Source organism: Salvelinus alpinus, chromosome 10, assembly GCF_045679555.1.
Source record: "Salvelinus alpinus chromosome 10, SLU_Salpinus.1, whole genome shotgun sequence".
NCBI classification, from domain to species: Eukaryota; Metazoa; Chordata; class Actinopteri; order Salmoniformes; family Salmonidae; genus Salvelinus; species Salvelinus alpinus.
This window is the reverse complement of record NC_092095.1, coordinates 64,451,213-64,462,266: the sequence shown is the minus strand read 5'-3', so window position 1 is coordinate 64,462,266 and position 11,054 is coordinate 64,451,213. Positions and strand designations below refer to the sequence as shown.

Genomic DNA, 11,054 nt, shown 5'->3' with positions numbered 1-11,054 from the left:
TTTACAGAGTAACCACTCTACCCCCCCATCCCTCCCCTTCCTCCTCTGTCCCCCACAGCATTACTGATTATAGAGTAACCACTCTACCCCCCATCCCTCCCCTTCCTCCTCTGTCCCCCACAGCATTACTGTTTACAGAGTAACCACTCTACCCCCCCATCCCTCCCCTTCCTCTCTGTCCCCACAGCATTACTGTTTACAGAGTAACCACTCTACCCCCCATCCCTCCCCTTCCTCTCTCTCCCCACAGCATTACTGATTACAGAGTAACCACTCTACCCCCCATCCCTCCCCTTCCTCCTCTGTCCCCCACAGCATTACTGTTTACAGAGTAACCACTCTACCCCCCCATCCCTCCCCTTCCTCTCTGTCCCCCACAGCATTACTGTTTACAGAGTAACCACTCTACCCCCCATCCCTCCCCTTCCTCCTCTGTCCCCCACAGCATTACTGTTTACAGAGTAACCACTCTACCCCCCATCCCTCCCCTTCCTCCTCTGTCCCCCACAGCATTACTGTTTACAGAGTAACCACTCTACCCCCCATCCCTCCCCTTCCTCCTCTGTCCCCCACAGCATTACTGTTTACAGAGTAACCACTCTACCCCCCATCCCTCCCCTTCCTCCTCTGTCCCCCACAGCATTACTGTTTACAGAGTAACCACTCTACCCCCCCATCCCTCCCCTTCTCCTCTGTCCCCCACAGCATTACTGTTTACAGAGTAACCACTCTACCCCCCCATCCCTCCCCTTCCTCTCTGTCCCCCACAGCATTACTGATTACAGAGTAACCACTCTACCCCCCATCCCTCCCCATCCTCTCTCTCCCCACAGCATTACTGATTACAGAGTAACCACTCTACCCCCCATCCCTCCCCTTCCTCCTCTGTCCCCCACAGCATTACTGTTTACAGAGTAACCACTCTACCCCCCATCCCTCCCCTTCCTCTCTCTCCCCACAGCATTACTGTTTACAGAGTAACCACTCTACCCCCCATCCCTCCCCTTCCTCTCTCTCCCCACAGCATTACTGTTTACAGAGTAACCACTCTACCCCACATCCCTCCCCTTCCTCCTCTGTCCCCCACAGCATTACTGTTTACAGAGTAACCACTCTACCCCCCATCCCTCCCCATCCTCTCTCTCCCCACAGCATTACTGATTACAGAGTAACCACTCTACCCCCCATCCCTCCCCTTCCTCCTCTGTCCCCCACAGCATTACTGTTTACAGAGTAACCACTCTACCCCCCCATCCCTCCCCTTCCTCCTCTGTCCCCCACAGCATTACTGATTACAGAGTAACCACTCTACCCCCCCATCCCTCCCCTTCCTCTCTCCCCACAGCATTACTGATTACAGAGTAACCACTCTACCCCCCATCCCTCCCCATCCCTCTCTCTCCCCACAGCATTACTGTTTACAGAGTAATCACTCTACCCCCCATCCTCTCTGTCCCCCACAGCATTACTGATTACAGAGTAACCACTCTACCCCCCCCCCTTCCTCTCTCTCCCCACAGCATTACTGTTTACAGAGTAACCACTCTACCCCCCATCCCCCCCATCCTCTCTGTCCCCCACAGCATTACTGTTTACAGAGTAACCACTCTACCCCCCTCCCTCCCCTTCCTCTCTGTCCCCCACAGCATTACTGATTACAGAGTAACCACTCTACCCCCCCCCTCCCTCCCCTTCCTCCTCTGGCTGCTCTTTTCCTCACTTCCCGTCTAATCTCTTTAATTACATCTGCTGTCGTGGCCTGCCACGGTCCCATTGTCCTCTCCTGTGCCTGGTGCTTTGTGAGGGCAGACCCCTGTCCGTCTCCCCCCACCTCTCCTGTGCCTGGTGCTTTGTGAGGGCAGACCCCTGTCCATCTTCCCCCTTCTTGGCTGCTTTGTGCCCCCCTCGGCCATCTTCTTGAATCCCAGAGGGCTGGAGAGGGATTAAAGGGGTATTATCCCATTACAGCCAGGACATACAGGACCTCGCTCTAACGCCTTCATCTGCACCCCCCCCCCCCCCACACACTAGTGCACGCATAGACACATACACACCTAAGCACATTGGAGCATGCAGACAGCCCAGAAGTACACTAGCGCACACACACACACACACACACACACACACACACACACACACACACAGCTTAATTCCAGGCCCACCCCAACATATCCATCTCCCCAGTTCCCACCCCAACATATCCATCTCCCCAGTTCCCACCCCAACATATCCATCTCCCCAGTTCCCACCCCAACATATCCATCTCCCCAGTTCCCACCCCAACATATCCATCTCCCCAGTTCCCACCCCAACATATCCATCTCCCCAGTTCCCACCCCAACATATCCATCTCCCCAGTTCCCACCCCAACATATCCATCTCCCCAGTTCCCACCCCAACATATCCATCTCCCCAGTTCCCACCCCAACATATCCATCTCCCCAGTTCCCACCCCAACATATCCATCTCCCCAGTTCCCACCCCAACATATCCATCTCCCCAGTTCCCACCCCAACATATCCATCTCCCCAGTTCCCACCCCAACATATCCATCTCCCCAGTTCCCACCCCAACATATCCATCTCCCCAGTTCCCACCCCAACATATCCATCTCCCCAGTTCCCACCCCAACATATCCATCTCCCCAGGCCCACCCCAACATATCCATCTCCCCAGTTCCCACCCCAACATATCCATCTCCCCAGTTCCCACCCCAACATATCCATCTCCCCAGTTCCCACCCCAACATATCCATCTCCCCAGTTCCCACCCCAACATATCCATCTCCCCAGTTCCCACCCCAACATATCCATCTCCCCAGTTCCCACCCCAACATATCCATCTCCCCAGTTCCCACCCGTTATCCATGTTTTGATTTAACAGACAACAGTTATATTAAGAAGCATATTTAGTCTTTATTGAAAAGAGACACATTACAGTAGAAGACTGTATTAGGTATCATGTTTCAACACGGTACTGTACAGATGACACAAACTCAATAGAACAATAATAATAACAATAATAATTAGGAGACCAATGACAATTGTAATAATAACGCTGCTTGATGCTGATAGGTCACAATCGAGGTGGATGGACTAGACTGATAACTGAACGAAACCCAAGCAGTTATGAGAAGAGAGGTCTTCTTCCATATCTAGACAGCATTAGAACCATATTAAACCATTTGACTGGCAGTCGTCTCGGGTTGGGGAGCTACATACAGGATGAATGACCAACGACAAAGAGGTCACCAAATACACACTGGAACCAAATAAACAAAAACAAATTACCAAAGTTTGTTTATTACCGTTTGTTGTTTACATCTATGTACATGTGGTGAACGCTGTGCTGATGATGTGTCGACTGGCATGTATAGAAGGGAGAGCTGTGGCCGGTTTAATGGTACTAAAGTAACAGCAGACTGATTGACATGGTGAGTGTGTCCCCCGTCCACTATAGTGCTCTTCTCCCTGGCAGGGGTCACACTGATACATGTCTCACGTGTAAAAAGTAGCTTCTAGATAGCCTGGAAACCAAACTGATATGCTCCGTTTCACCATTGAAACAAATGATATCTTCTGGATTCCAGGCTAGTTTTTTGATGCTTCCTGAACCCAACTATAAGGGAGGACCGCTCACACTATTGGCTAATAATGAATTCCACTGGCTGCTTCAGAGGGGGAAGGGAGAGCAGCTTGACCACCAATGAGGATTGTGTCCAATACGATGTTAAACCTCCTCATAACTCCCACTAGTGTGAGAGCCAGGGGCTGAGACAGGAACAGTTTCAGGCCAGCAGACAATATGAGGGAAGAGACCAGGGATCTACACAAACATCCAGACATGCAAAAGTGTTCTACAGGAAAGACTTTGTGAGGAGAGGACTGAAGAGAGACCATCAAACTGAATACGTAGTGCATCGTCTTGTCATAAATAAAAGGACTTTGTCCTCTCCTCAGTCAAAACCTCACAAGTGTTATTGAGGGGGAGAACCCCTCTAGTGACGAGGGAGAGGTTTAACGCTGCTATTTCTGCTACTGCAACAATAAGGTTGAATAAAGGTTTGGTCAGGTTCACGTTAGTGTTCATGGCTGCCTGTGGACAACTCCGGATGTCTCAGCACTTCTCATGTTAATCACACTCAACATCTTTAGCTCTTTTCACATTTCTATCGGACACAGAAGCGTGTGTGTGATGTATGGGCTTGTCTACAGCGTACGCAGGTATTGCAAGGTGTGTGTAGAACAGAAACACCACTGTTAGCATGGATATCAATACCTGTACTCCATATTGCTTTAATACCTGTACAGGTGAGGCAGGAGTCACTACTTATATTAGGCGTTTATACACACACACACACACACACACACACACACACACACACACACACACACACACACACACACACACACACACACACACACACACACACACACACACACACACACACACACACACACACACACGGGAGGTAACATCAAGGGCAAAAGCAATCATAAATACGGGAGCATTTGATGCTTAGGAATGGTTTGGGGGGAGAAAGACTCATATCACACACGAGGACGCACACACAGTAAGGTTGAAGAACAGGCAAAGGCAGAGGGACTTGTGCAGAACAGAGACGTTGGCAACAGGAAGAGGGACAGGAGGAGAGCCCCTGGTGCTAAACATTCCAGTAGCGTTCAGTAAACCCATCACTGGCTGATTTCTCCCAATAAAAACATCACATGGGCATCGGCAAATCTCCACTCAAACCCCAGAGAGAACACGGCGCTCTCAGAGTAAAGAACTTCCTGCTTCCTGCAGATACATCATGACATCACCACCAAAAGAGCTTTTCAAAAAGAGAGAAAGAAAAGCGATAGAGGAAGAGACAAGTAAAATATTATTTACACACAGTAGGATTCCAGACCCAGAGAAGCCCTTCCTATTGAGTCACTGAGCAGATAGCATCCCAAATGGCAGCCTACTCCCTACATAGTGCACTTCTTTTAACCAGAATCCTATGGGCGCGGGTCAAAAGTAGTGCACTGTTCAAGAGAATAGGGTGCCATTCAGGACGCAGACTAAGAGATTCAAGAGGCAGAGACTGTATGATTGGTTGGGGAGCAACAGACATGGATATCCAATGACAGACAGAGGATGGAGGAAACGCATGCCGAGTACCTCAGAAGACCCGATGGGAGGCGGCCCAGAGTCTATCCTGACCAATGATGTCATATATGATGTCAGTCAACTTGACAAGGGGAAAACTCAGAGGGGGCCCAAATTAGGAACTCTTCTCCGAATCAGAAAAGTCTAATTCAATGAAGAAACAGTATCCATCAGATCATAAATATTCTACAAAAGCTGACAGCCCATCATGGGTTGAACTGTCAGACAAACGTCTTCTTAGATTACATTAAATACATTTAACACTGATGAGCCCATCTAGTATAAATAGTGCTACATTTACACCGTGGATGCTGTTCCTGGATCAGTTGTAGATCAGTGTTAGTGAATGGGAGTACTGACAACTGATACCTGCACCACACCTAAGTAATCAACAGGAACATGAGTCCTATCCATTTCCTCCCATCCTCTGCCTATCACTACGCAACAATACGTTATCATGTGTTTCCAGCTGAAACAGCAGATACAGTGTATTTGATGACCTGATAAAAGTAAAGAAAAGGCAGAATAATATGCAGAAGGATAAAACAGGAAAAAGAAAACATTTCCCCTTGGTCTCTGTGTGGGTTGAGTGGACCGTATGATCATCCTGAAGAAGGCTGATGGTCTGATACGACGCATCATGAGGCTTCCTATACATTCTGTAGGTGGACTGTTCTTCTGAACGGATGAAATGTAAATCTAAGACTGTTGTTGAGGCGACTGGAATTGTGGGGGAGAATTGACAGTCTCTGGTCCCTGAGCCTGGAAATACATACACGCTTTTTACACCTAGCAAGTGGCGTCTAATATATATGACAAACTCACTTCTCTGTGGAACTGATTCATTGGTCCAGCAATTCACAATGAGATATACACAATTTGGACGTGATGAACAACCTTTTTTTAATTCAAAAGAGAAAGTGTCTGACATGCTATCACACTTTCTGTTTTATTTAGAAGGAATATCAGATATTTAGGAATTTTTTCATTTTTTTTTTAAAGAAGCAGAGCAGAAGAGGAGTTCTGTTCAGTTGATCAGTGTTCTTTGTAGTTCTTTGTAGTTCTTTGTAGTTCTTCGTAGTTCTCATGTTATAAGGTAGATCTCCCATAACTTAAGCGAAAAGCAACCCCCCCTTCCCCAACATGCTACAGAGGCCCTCTTCAAACATCCAAAGTCTTTCCAAACCTGCAGGCCTCTGTTTCTATACAGCTGATATAGCAGTGATATAGTGTGTGTGTGGCCTGGGTTGAAGCTGGGAGCAGATTGCAGATGGGAGTCAATAGAGGGTATATATAGAGGGGTGTCGCTGCTTTCCACGTGATTTTGGCCACCTCCTCCCCATGTCCCATCATGCTTAGGGCTACATGCAGCCAGGTAGATAGCAGTGAGGGAAGCCGGTGACCTGACTCCACCCGGAAGTAACGCCAAGCCACCTCCTGCCCCCATGCTTTTACAGGGGAGGGCCTTGTGAGGAAATTGACAATTGGACCGAAGCGCAGGGGGGGGGTCATCATGATGTGGGGCAGAGAGCCAAAAGGACAGAGGGCTTCATCAACGGCAACTACAACAGGAGTGCTAGTGTCTTCTGTGTGAGATTAGTGGCAGAGTGGAGAGGGTAAGAGGTCAACGACGGCTCTAAGACAAGGAGTGCAGAAGTAGTGGTTCCCAAAAGAGTTCAGTCATTTCTCCCAATTCAGACTCTCTCCAAGCCCCTCACTTCCAAAAATGTCAGTCAGGAGTTTTTTCAGTCAGGAGTTTGAGTGTGTAATATGCATACAATGTCACAATGTGTGTTTAGCCTGTTAATATCCTGCGAGCCGCAGTCCCCGGAGGCCTCCTGAAGGGGGCGGTAGTGTTTATATGAGTGCGGTGCTGCCCGTGCTGCTGCAGCTGTTGTTGCGGTTGGTGTTGCGTCGGGACAGGTTGGGCGTGGCAATAAGTGGGTAGCGTTCATCGGGACAGCCGTACTGCAGCAACGTGTCAACACACTCCTGGCTGCTGGCCTGCCGTGCGTACGCCAGCGCGCTGTTACCGTGGGCGTCCCTCGCCATCAGATCCACCCCGTACTGGAGAGAGGAGAGAGGGATGGGGAGAGAGCAGAGAGGAGTGAGGGGGATGAGGGAGAGAGGAGGACGAGGGAGAGAGGAGAGAGGGGGACGAGGGAGAGAGGAGAGAGGGGGATGAGGGAGAGAGGAGAGAGGGGGATGGGGGAGAGAGGAGAGAGGGATGGGGGAGAGAGGAGAGAGGGATGGGGGAGAGGAGAGAGGGTTGGGGAGAGAGGAGAGAGGGGGATGAGGGAGAGAGGAGGACGAGGGAGAGAGGAGAGAGGGGGACGAGGGAGAGAGGAGAGAGGGGGATGAGGGAGAGAGGAGAGAGGGAAAGAGAGTTATTTGACATGGCAACATCTTGGTCTATAGACAACACTCAGGGTGAGGAACCATGGACGTGTAAGATCCTGTTGGTACCGCCCTCTCTCTCACCCAGATGAGGAGCTGTGTGATGACCACGTTGCCCTTGCGGCACGCCAGGTGAAGGGCGGTGCGTCCGTCTCCCTCTCCACACGTCTCGTTGACTTGCTCCCGGGAGCCGTGAGCCAGGAGCAGGATGACGCAGCGCAGGTCCTCCTCGGCTGTGGCCCTCAGCAGCTGCTGGCCCAGGGATAGGTCCACCCCCGAGAGCGACGCCAGGAACAACCGCTGCTCGTACTTAGCCCGGATCCAACGCTCACGCTCCTCCCTGAGAGAGAGAAATACACAGAGTAGTGGTTAAGAGGAACGTTCAGGATCTTAACATCATCTTGTGACGTTACCTTCTCCACCTGTTCATCTAGTCACACATAGGAACACATAGGACAGAAGGGGGACGTTCACCATAGTTCTACTTCACCTAGCAGTGTGGATATCTGCTGTTACAGGGATATCTGCTTACTGTTACAGGGATATCTGCTGTTACAGGGATATCTACTGACTGTTACAGGGATATCTGCTGGGTCGCTTTGGGAACCACAGGACCATTCTTAGCAAGAGTCTTGAGTTCAGATGGTAAAAAAGTGAATGGAAGAGTGGGTTAACTAGGAGTATGTTAACTAGCCTTATCTGTGAAGGAGAAAGACACCAATGTTAACCCCATAGCACTGAGAGAGAGACCAGGAGAGAGAGACCAGGAGAGAGAGACCAGGAGAGAGAGACCAGGAGAGAGAGACCAGGAGAGAGAGACCAGGAGAGAGAGACCAGGAGAGAGAGACCAGGAGAGAGAGACCAGGAGAGAGAGACCAGGAGAGGAGGGAAGCGGGGCAGTGTGAGTTCAGAGTGGTAACAGTTTCCAGCTACTCAATCTAATCCTGTGATAGCGCTAATCTCTCCCTAATCCCCACCATGTAAACAGAGCCTTTCAGCCCAATTGGGATTATCCATGCATCAATCCTCCTGTTAGAAAGGAGAGGAACCACAGTGGCCTGGGGAGAGGATAGGGGAGGGACAGGAGTGAGGATATAGAGCTGTCCTGTATCCCTAGAAACAGTCCCCCTCAGGGGGTCATGGGTCCCCCACTAACCAGGATATGGAGAACACAGTATAGTGGAGCCTCACTGCTGGCTCACTTCCTCTGTAATGACCTACCCTGGTTGGAGGGTTAGGCCTGAGAGAGAGCATTACATTCACACACCAGGAGAGAGGGAGAGAGAAAGACAGATGGATATACAGTAAAAGTCAAACATTTAGACACATCTACTCATTCAAGGGTTTTTCATTATTTTTACTATTTTCTACATTGTAGAATAATAGTCAAGACATCAAAACTATGGAAACAAAAACGTGTTAAACAAAATCTAAATATATTTTATATTTCAGATTCTTCAAAGTAGCCACCCTTTGCCTTGATGACTTTGTACACTCTTGGCATACTCTCAACCAGCTTCACCTGGAATGCTTGAAGGAGTTCCCACATATGCTGTGCATTTGTTGGCTGCTTTTCCTTCACTATGTGGTCCAACTCATCCCAAACCATCTCAATTGGGTTGAGGTCAGGTGATTGTGGAGGCCAGGTCATCTGATGCAGCACCCAATCACTCTCCTTCTTGGTCAAATAGCCCTTACACAGCCTGGAGGTGTGTTGGTTCATTGTCCTGTTGAAAAACAAATGATTGTCCCACTAAGCGTAAACCAGATGGGCTGGCGTATCGCTGCAGAATGCTGTGGTAGCCATGCTGGTTAAGTGTGCCTTGAATTCTAAATAAAGCACAGACAGTGTAACCAAAGCACCCCCACACCATCACACCTCTTCCTCCATGCTTCACGGTGGGAACCACACACCCATTCTGCGTCTCACAAAGACACGGTGGTTGGAACGAAAAATCTCAAATTTGGACTCATCAGACCTAGGGACAGATTTCCACCGGTCTAATGTCCATTGCTAGTGTTTCTTGGCCCAAGCAAGTCTCTTCTTATTATTGGTGTCCTTTAGTAATGGTTTCTTTGCAGCAATTCAACCATGAAGGCCTGATTCACACAGTCTCCTCTGAACAGTTGATGTTGAGATGTGTCTGTTACTTGAACTCTGTGAAGCATTTATTTGGGCTGCAATTTCTGAGACTGATAACTCTAATGAATTTATCCTCTGCAGCAGAGGTAACTCTGGGTCTTCCTTCCCTGTGGTGGTCCTCGAGAGCCAGTTTCATCATAGCACTTGGTTTAAGCGACTGCACAAAGTTCTTGAAGGCCCAGATTGACTGACCTTTATGTCTTAAAGTAATGATGGACTTTCATTTCTCTTTGCTTATTTGAGCTGTTCTTGCCATAATATGGACTTGGTCTTTTACCAAATAGGGCTATCTTCTGTATACCACCTCTACCTTGTCACAACACAACGGATAGGCTCAAAGGCACTGAGGAAAGAAATTCCACAAATGAACTTTTAACAAGGCACACCTGTTAATTGAAATGCATTCCAGGTGACTACCTCATGAAGCTGGTTGAGAGAATGCCACGAGTGTACAAAGCTGTCATCAAGGCAACAAAGGGTGGCAACTTTGAAGAACCTCAAATATAAAATATATTTTGATACTTTTTTGGTTATTACATGATTCCATATGTGTTATTTCATAGTTTTGATGTCTACACTATTATTCTACAATGTAGAAAATAGTAAAAATAAAGAAAAACCCTGGAATAAGTAGGTGTGTCCAAACTGTCGACTGATACTGTATGTAGAGTGTGAATCAAACCTTTCCATATCCCCTCCTACTGTTAGTGCACTGGGTTTCAAGACCTTTTTAACACTGCCAATGATTTGGAATTTTGTTGAGACCCTCAAATTCAACAAAGCCAATGACAGCAACCGAGTCACCCACCAGAGGTTTCTGTCTCACTGTCTGGGAACCACTTAGGGTCATGAAATGCTGGCTTCTCAAGGCAACAGGACAGTCTATGGACTGCCTATATGTTGACAGGTCTGAGGTGTAGGGGATAACTAAGTCGCCTCGTCAGCCATAACAGAAGATGAGTGATGAGACCTTAGGGTGTCTCTGGGGGTTAACCTCAAACAGACCCATTGACGGAAGTAATTACAAATTAGCCGCGTGTGGAGGGTCTCGCTCTCTCTCTCTGCAGGAGAAAGCGTTTTATCAGAGCAAGAGGGGGGCAGACGGACAGATGATAAAAATAGTCAATCTATAGCCCTGGGGATCGATGCCCTGCGACATCCTTCTTAATCAAAGCCTCGGCAACGGGATGACTAGGCTCAACCCCCGGCAACGATTTCCTTTTTCTTCAAACCACTGCAACCGTGGCTGAGCATCATCATACACACACACCGAGTGCCCTTACTCAACCCACACACACGCTTGCTCACACACACACACACGCTTGCTCACACACACACACACACACACACACACACACAC

The 11,054-nt window shown here is 48.8% G+C and overlaps 1 protein-coding gene across 8 annotated transcripts in view; it reads right to left on the bottom strand.

Annotated features, from left to right (window-relative positions):
* Positions 1-2,895: 2,895 nt before the first annotated feature.
* The window catches only part of agap1 (ArfGAP with GTPase domain, ankyrin repeat and PH domain 1), a 245,605-nt gene continuing 237,446 nt past the window's right edge, over positions 2,896-11,054 (bottom strand). For all 8 annotated transcript variants that reach the window (XM_071330514.1, XM_071330515.1, XM_071330516.1 and 5 more), the window contains 2 exons: positions 7,636-7,891; positions 2,896-7,221 (listed from right to left, as the gene is read on the bottom strand). In XM_071330514.1, coding sequence (XP_071186615.1) covers positions 7,012-7,221; positions 7,636-7,891 — 466 coding nt within the window. In that variant the 3' untranslated portion in view covers positions 2,896-7,011. The remainder of the gene's footprint in view (positions 7,222-7,635; positions 7,892-11,054) is intronic.